This window comes from Pleurodeles waltl, chromosome 4_2 (genome assembly GCF_031143425.1).
Source record: "Pleurodeles waltl isolate 20211129_DDA chromosome 4_2, aPleWal1.hap1.20221129, whole genome shotgun sequence".
NCBI lineage: Eukaryota > Metazoa > Chordata > Amphibia > Caudata > Salamandridae > Pleurodeles > Pleurodeles waltl.
In genome coordinates this window covers 949,791,134-949,810,191 of record NC_090443.1, presented here as the reverse complement: position 1 = coordinate 949,810,191, position 19,058 = coordinate 949,791,134, and the positions used below count along the sequence as shown (strand labels likewise).

The 19,058-nt window shown below is 42.5% G+C and overlaps 1 protein-coding gene across 1 annotated transcript in view; it reads right to left on the bottom strand.

Annotated features, from left to right (window-relative positions):
- Window positions 1–3,085: 3,085 nt before the first annotated feature.
- Window positions 3,086–19,058, bottom strand: part of POMGNT1 (protein O-linked mannose N-acetylglucosaminyltransferase 1 (beta 1,2-)) — a 217,391-nt gene continuing 201,418 nt past the window's right edge. Inside the window, exons 19-21 of the mRNA XM_069232761.1 lie at window positions 7,816–7,951; window positions 6,601–6,710; window positions 3,086–3,754 (exon numbers count right to left, since the gene is read on the bottom strand). Coding sequence (XP_069088862.1) covers window positions 3,655–3,754; window positions 6,601–6,710; window positions 7,816–7,951 — 346 coding nt within the window. The 3' untranslated portion in view covers window positions 3,086–3,654. The remainder of the gene's footprint in view (window positions 3,755–6,600; window positions 6,711–7,815; window positions 7,952–19,058) is intronic.

Genomic DNA, 19,058 nt, shown 5'->3' with positions numbered 1-19,058 from the left:
CAGTCTATAAGACTTTTCGTGATAGATCTTGTAACTAGCAGTTAGCAACTTGTTCTCCCTCGTAGCCAGTGCTCATACATGTGCCATGCAGACATACAACAATATCCATTGCTGCCAGGTTGTGATAGTTTCTAATTCCCTTCCTCCAATAAGTATACACATGGAGGGTGCAGTAGGAGAGAAACTAAGTCCACATGTAAGGACTGGCAGAGAACCCAAAGGGAACAAGTCCAAAAGCGGGGTGGATAAAAAGTGACTAATCCTAACCAATTCTTTAAAACCTAGCTGATACATTTTGGTTACAAACCAAGATGCTCTCATCCATCTCCAGTTGAACACATTTCACCTAAACCCCTTTTTCTTAAAGAGATGTGGATTTTTTAAATTAAGAAACAATTCTACAAAAGTTACAACAATTTAATTAGTGTTGTATGTGCACCTGACCTATTGAGATACCGTGTTAATGAAGGAAAGAATGCAAAGACTCAGAAACATTGGAGGTAGAAAGGCAGCAGCACCAAGTCTTTCCTTTTACTGTTAACAATTGTCTGTAAAAGCTGTAATTTCTAGGACCAGGAGTTGTGGAGCTGTGCATGACTTCCACTTTCTATGAAAGATGTAATCATGTAAATGTGGAGTGAATTCACTTATTCTAGGTTTGGATAATCTCATAACAGGGCCGTGGGGGATATGCCTAGTGCGTAAGGAGACATCACACACCTACTGCATGCTCAATTCTTGATTCTTTGACAGCACCTCGCCACAGACTCTTATTTTGTGTACGGCAGGAGATAGCCAATATTCAATGGATTTCGACTTGTGACGCAAGTGTTTCTCTCATATGATTATTTTAACCTGATTTGGCTATTTCCACACTAACCTGGGGATTGCTGGCAATCAAAGAGGCTCCATGACCCTTAGTATCATCCTCTCGATTTGCTGGTATCCAAGCAGTAGGACAAGTAAGAATGAGCTGGAGAAGAACAATCTTGTTAACGCTTGTGGAGCAAAACATGTCACATACAGAATATTCAGTTTGTTGATGTATACCCCCTCAGTTTGCACTGAGAAAATTTTTGTGCATACAAATGCACTAAATAATCTGCAAGCAGATTATAAAGTCTTAAGTTAATGGACTATTCAATCTTAGTTCTAAATTGTTAGGCCAATAAAAAGTAGCACACCGATAATCTTGACAATTCCTTGTTAGATTAACACACTGGTAGACATTTTTGTGTATTTTCTAGTGTGAGTTGTAGAAGCTTGTAATGCAGGACACCAAGAGCAGACCACAGGGATTTGACCAGAGCTTTGGGTGAAGAGAGAACCTCTCTTTCTCATTTCAGAATCCCAGGCATTAAAGCAGTTTAACCATGGAATGGACCACCATGGCCACTATAATTGTGAACTGAGCCCGGATCAGCCAGTAAACAATGAGAGGAAACACAATCATGTAACTCTTGCATAAATGAGCAGCTAGAACTACTTAATATTAGGTGAACATATTCCTGAGAGTTTGTAATGTAAGGCCTCTATGAACTTTACTTAACCCCATCATCTGCAGAGTTGGTCTTATTGATAGCCTTGTCAAAATGTAACTTAGTGACAGCCATATAATGCAAATTACGGACAGGAGGAACACTAAGGGCTCATTTTACACAGCCACCAAATATTAAGAATTGCTCTGTTCTTCATGTCAACATTTTTGCTTTGTTCATTAGACTTCTAAAATGAAGTACGTGAGAACATGCAGCTTTCAACCCCAACCCCAACAAAAGAAGCACATAGACATGACCAATGCTCATTCGCATCAATAGCTCCAGTTCTGCAGGCAGCAGTAAACAGAATATATTTTAAGCAATTTTTCAACTTGACCGTCACTGCCTCTCAGTTCTCAAAAGACTGCTGGTAACCAGTATATCAGAACAAAATCTTTGCCCTACAGATCAAAGCACTAGCCCTCCAACTAATCTACTCTGATATGAGTAATGTAGCACACATTTATTTTAAAAGGCCCAAAGCTAGGAATAGCTTCGGTTAAGTTGATTTATATAGAATTATAATCCACGAAAACATTACAAATAGAGCTTGCGGGGAAAATAGTGGCACGTGTACAGCCAGAGTCTGCATTTCAGCTTGATGAGTGTAAGTCGAAGGGTCCATTAAAAAAAAGCAGTGGTCTTGACATAGGCTACAAAAGCAGTTCACGCCCAGTGTATGATCTCTTTCGAGTGTGTATGCCCTGGAAGACATCCCCGTTACTCGCATGGACATAATAAAAAAAATATTCTTTACAATCTGCCTGGAGAGGAGTTCACTTTAAAGACTCAAGAAACATACACAAGTCTACATCCAGGTGCCCTCAAAAATACAAATTCGATTACACTAGAAGGTAATGCTTACCTATGGAATTACTGACAAAGCTGCAGAGGGAAGCAGCAAATAACACTCACAAAATGAAGCCTGAACATATCATCATCAATACAAAAGCTGCCAAGAAATAAATAAAAAGAATGTCAGGGTTAACAAAGAATTATCCGCAAATGTACCGCACACTAATCAATAAATTGTCAAAGAAACTGTAGTGTGACTGCTGTGTGTTTAAATCTACGCTGATTAACAGTGCCATGAAAAATGGTCACTTGAAGCAGTTAATACTATTTGACACCCCAGGAGAGAGCACACGCAGCAGATAGCATAACCAAATGTGATGCCCTATGCTAGACAACAGCGGTCTCTAAAAGCAATATAATTTGTATATAACCTACGAAAAGCTCTTTGTTTTCAAAAACAATAAAAAAACAAAGATTTTTTCTAGTGGGCCTCATCAGGGGCACAATATCACTCACTTGACACAAGTGGTATCCGACCAATCACAATATTGGATTTTAGTTGTGGGACAAAAGCAGCACCTACATATATAACACTAATAAAATGCCTAACAGTGGTCAGCTTGAGAGCAAACACGAAAACGTGCAAGATGATACTGGCCCAAAGTATCATGGAGTAAGAATCCTGGTTACTTCAGATTATCAAGGCTTATTGAGTTGATGTCAAGTTTGGAGAAAAAGCATAGTTTTTTTTTATGTGTCAACAAAATGTTAGACAATTCTTTGTGTTGTAAGCCTCAACAAGATGATATGGCTGCATTACTGTACATGGAATTCTTGGACACATAAGTTTCAAGCCGGTACCTTGCCTCTCAATACATATTCTGCTAAAAATGTACTTATTCTGCCAAAAAACATGTTCAGTAGGAAACGCGGAGTACCATATTCTGCACTGTGCCTGTTTAGATTTGTCTAGGTCAAGCAGTGTTGAGTTACCATAAAATGGCTCCTTGTTTAGGGAAAAACAGAAGCAGAAAAGCAACAAGTTAACAAACAGTCCACCTTGAGTTACAAAAAGTACATTCTTCTGTTTACAAAAATACTAATTGGTGGCCTAAATCCTTCCAAACCTCAGTAGTCTGATATCTGATTATCAGGGCAGGCAAGTCCAGTATTCCTTGCACGCCAGCAGTGCTGGTCATGTTTGTGTCAGATGTTCCTTACTTCTGACGTGAAGTACATAGTACCCATAGATGACACTAATTAGATCGTGTTTTTCGTGCTCAGTTCGAAGTGCAAACGGACATTCTGTCCCGCCGCTGCCTCATGTCTGCTCTGCCGCTCCCACAGGGGCAGCTATGGCTACCTCTTCCTTTGGAGGTGGTTCTATATAAATTGGTGTTACAGAGGATGGTTTCTTCACCCTGAAAGACAAAAATAAAAAAGTCAGTCCCATGTTTCATCAGCACTATAATTTAACAATACAGTGACTCAAGCATATGTATGTAGAGATCCCGTAAACACTGAGACAAGAACCATGAGACCTTTGCTATTCTCATCATGCGTTTGGCTGCAGATAAATTTTTCGCTATTAACAAATCTTGAAGCTTTTGACACGTGCAAAGGTGCTAGCATTATGTCCACCTCCTACCTAGACTAACACTTCATTGTTGATATAGTTACTTCATTATTATGTCAGTATGGATGCTTACAGTGACAGCCACCATGCCTAAATTGTTTTAGTTACAAAGGCAAAATATCTACATGTAATTCGAGGCGAAACATTTATCGGCCTACTTATTTAGTCTGACTGGGACTCTAGAGAGATAAAATCTGCAATCACGCTTGGGTATGTGATCATTAACGGAAGAGGCTCCGAGATGGAACTATAAAGCCTGAAGTCACACCAGTCTGCTGTGACAACCACCCTCAGTCCGGGAGCTGTCAAGAAAAGTGGCCTTCAGCCCAAAACTGCTTATCATACGCGGGCCAGAGCTGTGATAGAGAATAGCTACAAAGCTATTTCATTTATTTATTTTAACCGAGGAGATATGCTGGGCAACCCACCTTAAAAGAAGCCTGATTGATTTATAGGTTAGCTATTTTCTGCTAGACGAAACATACACCTCTTTGCACAGTGTGCCTCAACTACACTGACAACAGGAAGTAACACTGTATTCCCTTTAGGGTTTTAATTGTGTTAGCCACAGCAGATAAATACACTTCAATCACATAAACAAAAAATTACTTGCTCAGGAAATAGCTATTTTATTTGTGACGTCAATGGACTCAAGAATTCGGAATGCATCATTATGAGCTGTGGAGTGGGTTCCTTGGTAGGAGACCAGGACTGGAAAGCAGTTTCACGTCTCAAGATTTCTGACAAGAATGGCAGGCTCACACTTTGACTTCTTTTTTTTTTAATTTATTTTTTATGGACTTACCCGATGACTTGGAGTAAGAAAAGGACCTTTGTGGAAACGGCCTTGAGAACAGAATTGGGTCAGCATCTTCTACTTTGATCAGGACCAGCCAGTATGTGTCATCCGACAGTGTTTGGCGATGTGGTTCTGGCTGTGTGGTCCCAGGTCATCTTGGCATTCAACCCGGCAAGTCCACGCAAGACTGAGCCATACGCAGACCCTAGGTACCAGAGAACCAGAGACATACCTGGTGGGGATCAGTCACAGACATCTGAAAAAGTCCCTACCGGTCTCTAACCCTGTAGTCTTTGGAGGGGACATAATCCTTTGCAAAATAAGAAAAAACATTTGTCAAAAATACGCCAAATGGACAAGGAAAAAATGAAGGAGTGAGCTCAGGATCGGTGTCTGAAAATGCAGAAAGAAAGGAAGTGACATCAGAGCACAGGGGAGGTGAATATTTAAGGCTTCACAGTCACTTCTGGAGCACGACAAAGCTGATGCAGAGCCACACAACACCATCTGCTGGTGGCAACAATGCTGAGAAAATCCCTGGACCCAGTCTGGCGCCTGGGGTGGTGGGGGGGGACTCGCAAGGTGTGAACTCTGTGGCTGGAAGTATCCAACAGAACCACAAGGTTAACTTTCAAAAATTGTGTTAGGACCGACATATGAATACTAAATGAATTTGGACATTATTGCCAAGTGCACAAAATTCGAAACACTGCCTACTGTCTTCTACTAATTGTGGTGCTAAGCCTCTGCTTTCAAGTTCTATCATAACCTTGAGACACTCTGTTCTAAGATCTTTGGCGAATTGCTTTTCCCAATACAGAAGATACAGTAACAGGTTTAGTCTTTTGAACGTCTGCGTTAGGGAGAACCTGGAAGAAACCCCACCTCCAGAGGCCATCCACAATGGGAAGGACTAAGCCCATTAATTGAGGGAGAAGCTTCTATTTTAGTGAGGTTGTACTTGCCACTGAAGATCCTCAGCCACTCAACAGGCTTGTTTGCATTAATCTAGGACTGTTGAGGGCATCAAGCAGGTGATTGATTCTAGTCTCCCTTAAACTGTGCGAAAGCCAGGCTAAAGACAGATTACTTGGAATTCTGTGAGCCCTGTACCACAAGGATCACTGCACTCTCACTCCTCAGGTACTGCTTGGATGCCCGTAATTGATCTGACTAAAATGTATTCCATTTTGGTTTGTGTGTGGGGAGAGTCTGTACCATCCTGTACAGAAACCCAATTCTAACGTCCATGTACATCGCACCACTGGGACAAGAGTAAAACAACCCTTTACATATTGAGGACTAGGCACATACAGACAACAGATCATTTACAATGAGAAACTAGCATACTGTATCTGCATTAAAAAAAACAACAAAAAAACTGTCTTGGAGTTCAATGCTAAATGTGAACACTTAAGTGTGAGAAAATAACACGAAAATAATTCAAGTGGCATACAACAGTACCCTACTACTGTGAAGGGTTGCTGACAGCCATTTTGTTTCCAAACTCTGGAAGCTTCACACTTTCACAAAGAGTGCAAAGTTTAAAAGCACACAAAGTTCCACGTAAACTGTCTTCCACACCTTTGCCATCAAGCCCACAAGATGCAGCAAACCATGTTAGATGATGGCAAGGATTTCTGAGCTTGCTTAATGTTTGAGTGATCATGCTTTCTGTTAATATTCAGAAGTAATCAGAAACAAAACTAAGATTTTCAGTGTCTCCCTCTAACCTGTTCAGGATCTCAAACACTACCACGTACGAAGAAACTCAATGCAGAACCTATAAACTTGGCAAACTACTTAGGTCAACTGCTCATCAGTGTACTCACGAGTAAGGTGACGCAGGAACTCCAATAACAAGGAAGCGATTTTTCTTTCTGAAAAGGCGCCACAATCCTCTGTGATTTCCTCGGACATCCAGGTCCCAGATGTGGAGACACTGAGAAACAGCAACACACAATAATTAAAATATTGACTTTATATTGAGTTTGAGATCTTGACATCCCTACGCTTCACCAGTGACTGATGACACAATACAGAGTGTTCCAAATAGGAGGTTAAATTAAGGAGCTGTATATGGATTCTCATTCTCCCTATTGTAGAAAAGGCATTTATTGCTCTATGCAATAGGGTTCTGACATATAACAGACTTTACATGTGCAAATTCAGAGCAACTGGCTTTGTAAATGCAGACAATTCGTAATGCACAAAAAAACGGGTGCGACTTTTGAATAGACATTACAAACCACAATTCAAGTGTTCTAAAGCCTTGCAAGTCACAATGGAAATTCTTACCCTTTGTTTTTTGAGATGGCATGCACAAATCCTTTGCAACCATTTCTACCATGAGAAAGCTTAGAATGGTTAGCATCTGCCGACGGCAGGTGGCAGACAGTCACAAAACGTAAGCAGTCATAAATTTGACAGCTTCCATGCTTGTGTAGGCTGCAGACAACAGGATGTGCAGATAGTGGAGTCACAACGGTATTGCATGCCTTGCCTGGTAAGTTCTTCACAATGGGCAAACATGTATGAAATTGTGACCAGTGCCCCTCAGGAGGCCACTGGTTGCAATATATGGACACTGTGAATGGAAATGTTGAGAAGAGAGGTTTGCTGTTCCTCACAGGCCTCTATTGCAGCATTCTCATTCGCAAAGTATGTACACTACTTTTCACAGCGAGTTACAATCCCTGCCTCAATAATATTCATGAGATAGGCAAAGAAACCTTTTGCTAAAATATGTTTTGTGGTATGACAGCTTTGAAGACCTTTATTTTTGGTATTTAAAATGGCAGTCAAAAATGCCAGAGGATTTTAAAGAAAGTCAACTAAAATTATTTCTGTCCAGTTCTCAGAATAGTTTGTGTTGACATTTAAGAATGCAATCACATTTCGAGAAGACTGTCTACGCAGCTTGCAACTAGCAGCTAAATTGCAGATGCAATTAATACTACCCGCTTCAAATTCTAGGGCAATGGTGACCCTCCTGCACCCTCAATACCACTCGCCTGCAGAAGGCCAACAACGTTCAGACTAAGTACCTTTGCAAGCTGAGTCCAGGTGGTGAAATCGGCCTCCTGATCCATTCGGATGTACATCACATACGTTTTGCCCTCTGTGTCAGGAACAAAGGAATCTTCACAAGGATTTTTACTGTGATCCAAAACTTCTGCCTCACTGAGGATTAACCAGAGATATGAATGAACACACAAACACACACTTTATGAGTAAGAAAATGGGAGCCACAATCACTGCTGCATAAACTGAAGCAGTGATTGGGCCTCTTAACTATCTAGACATGGACTGTTACTGATTTAGTTTGTCCTTGTTAACATTTTATTCTACATCTAAATTAGAGCATGCTAACATTCACAAGATCCACCACCTTTCATTCAGTCTCGTCGGAATTCTGAAATGCAAAATTTTGAAAGAGGGTGGCAAACATCACTGAGCTGAAATATATGAGTTAATGCATGCAACAGAAGCAATTCATGGTCTTGGATACATGACGCTGAAAAGCAATAGGTGCTTCCTTCACCACATGTGCATTGTGAGGCCATGCAGGCATTTCGGAAAACACCAAAAGTACCACTGATGCTTTGGGCGCAGCTTTTGACAAGAGGGGCCACCCGATGAGACAAATAACCTATCCAAGAAGCTAATGCTCTTAGTCCAAGCTGCGTACATTTTGCAGCTAAGAATAGAATGCATACAGCAGAGTCATCTATGATCAGAGGGACGATTTCTTTAACAGAACATAACCAATGTGCTGTCAAGCCTTTATCAAGGACATTTGTCAAACAGTTCACGCAGGAAGGCCCTTTGAGTAACAGCGTTCAATTTGAGCTTGTTGGTAAAGGAGTGAGTCTACGGGAACAAGAGGTCATGCATCTGAAGAAGAAACATAGTGGTGCCCATGCTTGAAAGAATAACATTGAAGGGTTGATGGAGTCTCAGGGAACACTACAAATGTTTGGTTTCCTGAGCCCATTTAAAATGGTCGCCCAGAGCTTTTTGCATGACAGCGGCCAGCGTCAACTGAAGACTGCCTACGGAGCCCAATGAAAGTGGGATGCCTCTATACACTTCGCATCCTGAAATGGACCAGGAACGCCACCTGACCATTAGACAAAGAACCCTCCACAAATTCAAGATGAAGACTGTGGACTTTGTGAAACTGGGGCCACGTTTGAAACCAAGGGCACATAGTCTGGCCCATCCTCAGCACTGCTGCAATGAATGAAAGCATCCAGTAGGATGAGCAGGAATGTTCCCATGTTATCAAGCAGAAGAATGCGCTAGCACAGCAAATGAGGAACTTGCTGTAAGGATCCCAGTGGCATCCTTTTGATATTCCACTTGCAGGAAGGTGTCCATCCACAAAGAACAACTCTACATTGATGAAAAGTTGGACTGATCATAGCCTACTCTCTTTGTGGCACATTTCTGATGTCCACCCCTTGACAACAATCCTTATAAACCAGGACAAGCAGTTTCTGCACTTCTGCCAGTAGCTGATGTGAGGCGGAGTAGAGTCGGGGAAGGAGGAAAGCCAAAGATGCAGGCAGTGGGAATCTGAAACCATGTACTGCCAGCATCGACCTCTGGGTGCTTTTTGAAAAGTTGGCAGTTCCTGCAGATGATAAAGCCATTATACACTTAATGAAAACAAAACATGCATACATTTATAGTTACTAGGCAATATAACTAACTGGAGAGGATACCAGTGCTAGAGACTTGGCAATGAAATCACAAGATCTGAATTTGGTTAAGCTGCCAATCAGCTGATTATGCAAATTGGATTAGTTTTAGTCCAGGAGGGTTGCCCCACATCCATCCACCCATCTATCCATAGGCTTGTACTGAGGCTGTGGTATCAACATGCTCCTGAAAAGCGTCCAAGAGAAGAATGGAAACTTCTTTTCTTTGGGTTACAACTAACCTTTACTATGAACCTCATCAAGTGAGTTTATGTCTTCCCATAAAAGTGTCCACTGTAGTCTGGAGAACGTGCAGTGACAAATTGTTGTGACCAGTCTCACTAATCAAATCAAGGAACTTTATGTACCTTTCCATGGGTGTGGATGCACAAGATGCCAGATTCTAGCTAAACTAAGGACTGTGGAACTCTACTGAAATGTGGTTAGCTATAAAGAAAGGTCTGTCCAATATCGGTGGGATATTTGGGTTGATGTGAATAGAGTAATATGGGAGGGATAAGACTTCTGCCAGATGACAAGGGCCCCCCTTGGGCAAGCCAGCCTGAACAAGCACCCTTTTTAACTGAAATAGTAGGATTAGGATTCCCATGTCTTGCAAAACCAACACAATGGGTCCACATTAAGCTGATATTTGTAATTCAATCTTGGATCAAATTACAACACACATTTATCTATGGGAACGACAAAGTTATTCAGTGAAGGAGATGATTTTAGTTTAAGTGTCTAATTTAATATAAAAACATGTGTAGGACTTAAAACACTAAATTAGGTATAAAATAAGTCTTACAAAAAATGTTGCCGTAGACTTATGCCTGTACGCATTTTCCCAGCCTTCATGCTGTGAGCACTCAACAAGCAAGTCACAAATCTGACCACAGTGCACAGGCTTTTCATCTTTGCAAATCCTTACCTCAACCTTTACTTTCCAATACTTTTACTTCATGTTATATTTACTTATCTGACCTATCCATAATATTGAAAGGACCTTGACTAGGTGCTCTTCAATTCGCCCTACCTTAACTTTGCTCCATCCCTAAACCAAAACGTTACTGTAATGCTACCCCCATTTTTGTATTCTTTTTAATAGTGTTAGCAATTAAATGTCATAAATTCTAACCCTAAATTTATTTACAAGTTTATTTTTTATTAACAAGTTAACTAAATTAGGTTGTCTAGTTCCAAGAAGAAATACAATGCTAAACTGAATTAAACTAATTTAAGTAATTGGGTAATAGAGAATATTAACAACAAGACTAATGTCTCTATTAACCCAAGTATTTCAAATAAAAAAAAAAGATTTAAAAAAAAAAAAAAAAAAAACACTTACAGTAATCTCAATGCTAGCCCTAACTCTAGAATTACATTTAAATTTATACTAAGTAAATTAACCTAACGTATTATCCATTACCCTAACCAGAAACTAAATGAAAATGATTACAAATGTTGCCTATCTCCAATTTTGTTGTTTCTTATTTTATTAACTATTTTTAATATTTTGCATCTTAGGTGATTTATTTTTAATATTACTATCCATAACCATAATTATTGTTGAATTATGTTTTAATTGAATACATTCAAGATAACATGTAATGGCATCCTGCAAAACCCTAGCCTTTAAAATATATTTCAATTCACTATATTAACAATAACTATATCCTGAAATCTATATTCATCTATATACTTTACATGTACAACTAAACAACTTCCTAAAGGATAACTCTCTACTGGCATCTTCCAAATAAGGCTTTAAAGGAGGACATAGTACGGAAACAGCCACACTGAAACTAATGGAGGAAGCTCTATGAATCCTAAAAGAAGGTTTAATCTGCCTCTGTGCTCCAAGACCTCTCAGCAGGATTAGACATGGTAGACCACAATCCACCTATAAAACCAGTGAACTATGAATAGATGTCAGCGATAAGATACTCAGCTGGTTTAAGACATTACTGAAAGGCAGATCACAGGTAATAAAAATAGGTATACATGGTTCCACATCCAAAAAAGTTCCACAAGGATCAATACTCTCTCCTACTCAACTTATACATCAGACGTGTAAATGAGTTGCTCAACAACTCGAGTGTAAAGATACATCAATAAGCCGCTAACACGCAGTTATATCTATAAACGACACTGATCAAGGACCTCTTAATTTCACAATAGGATGGACTCTCACTGTCCACAACTAAATATCCAAAAAACAGAATTTATGTAGGTATCCAAAAACAGGCAACATCGTCATTAAACTAGCTCTGTATCACCCAGCTGTCTATGATTGGCTGCATTCCTCTGGCCAATTCTACAGTGAAATCACTAGGTTTCATGATTGATCGCAACTTCTCCATGAGCCCCCATATTAATTTTCTAGCCAAATCGGCCACCTTTCACCTTGGAGAATTGAAAATATTAATACACCTTCTGCCTCATGTTCAATTGCTGGCTGCTCACGCAGTGGTAGTATTAAGGATTGACTATGGCATCGCAGCCACCCTTTCACCAATAAAATAAGTACTTTGTGCAACCACACGTCTCACAGCAGAGAACAAAAGATGTGACCATAAACATCAGAACTAGAGACCTACAATGGTTCCAAATCAAGCCTAGGATAAAATTGAAAACTCACTTACATAGCCTATGTGCTAAGCATCTCAAGAGGCACAAGTCAATTTAGAAGAAAAAGCCCATTATTTCTGGAAAACGCAAAATTTAGATCTCTAGATCCTTATTAGCACTGAAACAGTTGTTCCTGAGGTCAGCTCAAAAAGCATGGAACTCTTTAGCCACTCACTTGAGGTTAGTGTCAGACATTCTAAAATTCAGAAAACGTCTTAAAACCCGCACTCTACATGGACCAAGAAGGACTCAAACCATAGGGGCTCACACAGAGGCTCATGAACAGACCAAGCTAGCAATGAATCAAGGCAAGAAAGATGTATCTATTGTTCTCTGAAGACAGTGATCTCTACCTCTAAATGGCTCTTTCGTCTGTATACATACAGGGGACCCCTCCAAGTCCCTTTAATTTTCTGATATTGCCTTTGCGGTTTTCTCATTGTTATGATGCACAGATTACTAGTTATCTGTAAAATGCTTGACTAAAGTTGAACTGGAGCTATATAGAAGTGTTAAAAATGAATAAACGAACAAACAAAAGTACACTGAACATTATTTACAATTTCTAACCTGGGTGCTAAATTACTGCTGCCATAGAGGTGATAAAACAGATCAGTAAAGTCAGACAAAATAAAAGTGGAGCTGATATAATATGGACGTACATTTTAGATGTAGCAAATATGGCAAAGCACAGATTGGACACTCTCAATTGCTTCCTGACTTTTCAAATTATATGGCGAAAGTTATTAGATTGTCCTCCACAACGCATACAGCAGTAAGTCTGCCCCCACCCGTCCAACCCCCTCACCCCTGGTAGTTTGGCACAAAAGCAGTCAGGTTTAACTCAGAGGCAATGTGTAAAGTATTTATGCAGCACACAAACAGTAATAAAGTGAAAACACAAGAATAATCCCACATCACTTTAGAAACACAGAATAAAATATAATAAGTTACTGGCCAGAAAAACAACAAAAATCCAATCAGTAGAATAGGAGATATGCAATTTTAAAGATTTAAAGTAAGCATAGCACCTAAAAATCAGGAAGTGCCACTTGCAGTTATCTGGTTATGAGAGACCAAGGTGAAAGCCATGAGTTCAGGCCGACCGTGCTGGAGCGCAGGCTGGATACAGAGTTTTGAAGTCCAGCATAAACAGCCCTGGCAAACGGCTTATTTTGAAATGTCAAAACGACAAATTAGACCTGCACACACAGGCTGCAATGGCAGACCTGAGACACGTTTAAAAAGGCTACTCAAGTTGGTGGCACAGTAAGTGCTTCAGACCCACTAGTTGCATTTAAATTACAGGCCCTGGGTATATGCTGTACCATTTTACTAAGACTTACAAATAAACTAAATGTGCCAATTGTCTGTAAATTATGGTTTACCATGTTTAAAAGGAAAGCGCACAACCCACAGAGGGGAGTCCCGGGTGACCCTCAGCAGTGAGGAGAGTCAGAGGAAGAGGAGGCAGCCCCCACAGGCAACCCACAGGCAGCAAGCACGGGAGTCATGGTGAGGACCACCCAGCACACCTAGAAAGGAGTCCCACGTCGCAGGAGAAGCATGCAGAGGGCTCTGCATCACACAGAAGAATGCTGGGGGCAGGGACTACAGGGAGCCTGAAGATCCCTTGGTAGAGGTGCCAACAAGCCTTGGTAGCTGCAAGAGACGCGGTGCACATGGGTATTGTCCTGCGTGGAGAGGCAAGGGCTTACCGTCTCCCAAGTTGGACAGCTGGCAGAGAGGACCAAGGGGACTACTCTAGACCACCATCCATGATGCAGGATCCTAAAAGCTCTGGAGGGGAGGAGATCCACGCAGCCAGTTGTCGTTGCAGGCGGATGCAGGGGAGTGACTCCTTCACTCCAAGGGAGATCCCTTCTTGCTTCTTGTGCAGGCTGAAAACTCGTCACCTTCAGAGGATGCACAGCAGAGGAAGTGTTGCAGTTGCTGGAAGGAGCCAGAGAAACAAAGTTGCAGAGCAGAGCCATCGCTGTATCTGCAGATTGTAGGTTACTGTGAAGTCCAGCTGTGGGTCCAGTGGCCAGAAGTCAAAGTAAACGTTGCAGAGGAGCTCTGCTGGAGCCTTGTATGTCGAATCTGCGGATCCACTCCCGACGGGTGGGTGACCAATCCCCTCTGGAATTGGGATTGGTCACAAAGCAAGGTGACAACTTATCAGAAAGGGGCTGTGATGTCCCCTGCCTGACCTGGCCACTCAGATGCTCCCAGAGGCCTCTACCTACCTTGGATTTCAGATGGCAAAACCAAGTGGCCACCTGAAGGAGCTCTGGGCACCACCCCCGGGGTGGTGATGGTCAGGGGAGTGGTTACTCCCCTTTGCATTGGCCAGTTTTGCACCAGAACAGGAACTGGAGGTTCCTGAATCGGTGCAGACTAGTTTATGCAAAGAGGGCACCAAATGTGCCCTTCAAAGCTTACCAGTGGCTTGAGGAGGCTACCTCTCCCAAGCCATGTAATACCTATTTCCAAATGGAGAGTGTGTCACCTCCCTCACCCAAAGGAAATCCTTTGTTCTGCTTTCCTGGGCTTGAACTGGTAAAGCAGAAGGAAGGCAGAAACCCATCTGAGGTGGCAGCAGCATGGGCTGTCAGGAAAACCCCAGAAAGCTGGTAGGAGCAATGCTGGGGTTCCTCTAAGGAGCCCCCCCAGAGTGCATGGAATCATACAACCAATACTGGCAACAATATTGGGGTATGATTTCGACATGTTTGATACAAAACATGCTCAGGTTCGGAGTTACCATTATGCAGCTGGTTACAGGTAGTGTGACCTGTGGCCAGTACTGGTGTGAAATGGAATTTGTCATGGCACCTCTGCTCAGGCAGGGGTGCCCTCACACACAGGTACCTGCACCCTGCTCTTTCAGCTAGGAGGGCCTACCATAGGGGTGACTTACAGTGACCTGAAGTGACAGGGTGCATGCACCTTTTTAAGCCGGCTGCAATGGCAGGCCTGCAGACACATTTTACATGGGCTCCCATGGGTGGCATAATACATGCTGCAGCCCACAGGGAACCCCTGGTGTCCCAATGCACGGGGTTCCATATGCTAGGGACTTATATTGGGGCACCAGGATGCCAAATGTGGGGTGTGTGAAGGCCCAGCAACCAAATTTAGAGGGAGAGAGCACAGTCACTGGAGTCTTGATTAGCAGGACATACATACTGACATCAGGCAGAAAGTGGGGTTACCCATGCGAAAAAGAGGGTACTTTCCTACACCCATTTACTGGTAGATGGCACCGTACGGCTCTGCAGTGGCTTCATATGGCTACAAAAGTGATGGAGAAGAGATGCATACAAGAGCCATTCGGCACTGACTTCAATTTCTTAATCATTCTCCTTCCATGACCTCCGATAGGGATCACTTCAATTTAATTCCAGGTGACAGTATGCCAATATGAGACAAGGGGCACTGCCAAGGGGGTTACCAGATTAGAGGGTGAATGAATTCGGAGGTCAGATGGTACGCCCCAATCTCTTCTCCTTGAATTTGGCTACATTTGCTCCTGAACTAGTGCACTGCCGGCATTTAAACCTGCGATAAGACTGCATAAAGATCCTTAAGGAGGCCAAGCGCCCTTCTGCTCACTCCGCTTATGCCTTTAAATGGAAGAGATTTTGCAGAATGTGGACATTGTAGCCTAGATATATAGGCTGCATTATCTGTCTCTTTCGTATTCCCGAAGGGTGAAAAATCTCTGCATAAGAAGATATATTAAAGAACTGCTTTGGAGCCCCCGCACATGGACGGGACTATTCAGTGATTATGACTATACATGGAAATCCCCTATGACAGAATCTTTTCCAGAAAAAGAGTGATACAAATTGGGTTGCTGGTTGGCAAAGGTATGCATCCTGTCCAAGAAGGAACCACAATCCTAGCCAGGGTAAGTCATAAACACACCTTTTGAAAGCTTGGCAGAGAGCAGCCAGGCTTTACTTAAGAGGCAATGTGTTAACTATTTGTGCAACACTTCAAACAGTAAAGCTGTGACAACAAACCACAAAAAGACACCACACCCGATTTGAAAAATAGAGGTTAATTTAATGAACAAAACAAACCAAAACGACAAAATCTAATTAGAAGAAGTGGAGATCTGAATTTTAAAAGAATTAACTTAGTTGTAGTGCTTAGAAGCATAAAATGCCAATCGGGGCTATCTGGTCGAGCCGGACCTGGTCAAATGTGAAAAGTCACGCTGACCGCGATGGATCAGCCTTGGCCCTCTGAAACAGTACCTTGGTTCGGAGTTGCATCGATGATGAAAACAAGCTGCAAGGTCAAAGGAGACTATGCGTTGGAGTCAATCCTGAAGACATAGGCGATGCATCGGGTGCAAGCCGTGCAAAGTTGGGGATACATCAGGAATGGATCCAATGCATCGCACAGGCAGCAATGCAGGGTTTACTATCCTCTCAGCAGTAGCGATGTACCAGCAATGTTGTATCTTTGATCCTTGCATCAGCGGTGATGTGTCTGCATTGATGGAGCTGTGCCGGTTCAGAACGGCGCAACATCGTAGATCTGTGTATTTTTGGACTGGAGCAGCACTTTATACCAAACGTCCATTACAATTCCATAGGTACCAGATATGATGGATCCATCCCTGCTTAATTAGGAATTACAGCTTATTAAATGTAATAAGAAATCCACAATGTTAGTGTATGAGAGGGGTAGGCCTCACAGTAGTTAAAAATGAATGAGAGTTTTTTGTTACCAGGACATGTAAAACTTAAAAAGTTTGTCTTGCACCTTTTGCTATTGACTACCTAGGGCCTACCTGAGGGGTGACAAATAAGAAGAAGAAAAAAGAAAAAAAAAAGGGAGTTTAAGGCTTGGCAAGGGGTTATAAATACTAAGTTGACATGGCAGTGTAACACTGCATTGAGGCAGCAATGGCAAGCCTGTGACATGTTTTAAAGGATTACTTAAGTGGGAGGCACAATCAGGGCTGCAGACTCACTAGTAGAATTTAATTTACAGGCCCTGGGCCCATGCAGTGCACTTTACTGGGAAGGTATGAGTCAATTAGACATGCCAATTGTGTATTTGTCAATCAAACTATGTTTTAGGGAGGGAGCACAAGCACTTCAGCACTGGTTAACAGTGGCAAAGTTCACAGAGTACCAAGGCCAACAAAAATGAATTCAGCAAAAAGTGGAGGGGAAAGTGCAAAACGTTTGGGCGTGACTCTGCAGACAGGGCCATTTCCAACATGGCATTACTGAAATTAAGTTTTCATATGAAAGACTTGTAACTGCAGATTCCTTACCTTAGAATAAATACCCAAGAATGATGACCTCCCGAGAGGTAGGTCTGCAGACCAATTTTATGCGAGAAAGTCCTGCAGGACTGAATGGGCAAAGTGCCCATCCCAACTGACCAGAGTGCCCTGGCAGTAATGTTTTGTGAACATGTACAAAGAAGTCCACATTGCTGCCTGGCAGATGTCCAAGACAAAAACTCAGTGTGCCAACGCAGTGGCGGCAACTTAAGCTCTGGTGGAATGTGCAAGCCAACCCGACAGGGGGTTGCTTCTTCGACAATGTGCAGAAGTTTTTGATATAGAGCGTGATCCCTTGATAGATGGTCCTTTTCTGCACGGCCTGTCTTTCTTCTCTCCTACATACTGCACAAAGAGTGGGTTTGCCCCCCACTCCCCTGGAACTCGTGTGTGGTCAAGGGAGAGCGATGCTCTTTTTTGGGCGTAGACAGTGAAGTCGCTCCTCTTCTTTAAAGGGATGTGGCGGAGCATAAAAAGTAGGCAGAGTAAAAGGGAGAGACCACTTTTGGTAGAAAGGAAGCTCTCATACAAAGCACCAGTTTGTCTGGATAGATGTTCAAGTATTGAGGCTTGGATGACAAAGCTGGAAGCTCACTGACCCTCGAGGCAGCTGTTATAGCCATGAGAAAGGCTGTCTTGAGGGTAAGGAGCTTGAAAGGACAATCGTGCAAAGGCTCAAAAAGAGCAAACAAAGAAAGTGAGGACAAGGCTGAGGTCCCACAGTGAAAGGAGAATGTGGGAACAAAGTTTGTAAACCTTTCAAAAATCTATTTACAGTAGGGGATTTGAAGAGGGATAGCTGGGTCTGGCAACTGCAGAAAAGCTTAAATGGCAGAAAGATAGCCCTTTGGAGTGCCCAGAGCAAGAGAAAGAATGAAGAGAAGAACCTGAGAAAGGGGGCAAAAGGGGGATTGATCTGTCTTTCTGTACACCATGTTACAAATTTTCCCCAACGGTAGGTGTATACTGCCTTGGTGGAGGGATGCCTGGCTGCAGAGATAACGTTGCAGACTTTGGGAGGAAGGTCGAAAGCTGTCACCAGCCACTGTTCTGGCAGGTGTGGCATGGCAGAAAGCCATACAGGAGGACTGAGTTTCACTCAAGCTGTAAAGAGTCTCTGAGCAAGAGCAGTCTTAAAAACTATCTCACAGAAGTGCTTAAGTTGTGCACTCTTGTCAGTGGCAAACTGATCTCACAGAGGCTCTTCCAACTGCTGAAAGAGACTTTGTACCAGCTCCGGATGGAGACACCAGTAGTGATCTGATAGGCATATGCATCTGACTTTGTCCACACTGGCTTTTATAACCATAACACCGCCAGACCCCTCCGCTCTACCCAGAAGGCACTAGCCACCATCCCACGAATACGGAAAACCACCGCAGGAGGAAGACCTTTCACCTACCTCGGAGCTAAGAGCTGGCACAACCTACCCATGCACCTCAGACAAAGCCCATCACTCACTATCTTCAGGAAGAACCTCAAGACATGACCCTTCGAATGAGGCTCAGACCCTCCCCCAGTGCCTTGAGACCCTCACGGGTGAGTAGTTGCACTTACAAAAAGTGATTGAGAAAGCCTGCCAGATGTTGATCCGCCAGGGAGATGTCCTGTCCAGCTACATCCAGAAGTTAAGAGCCTC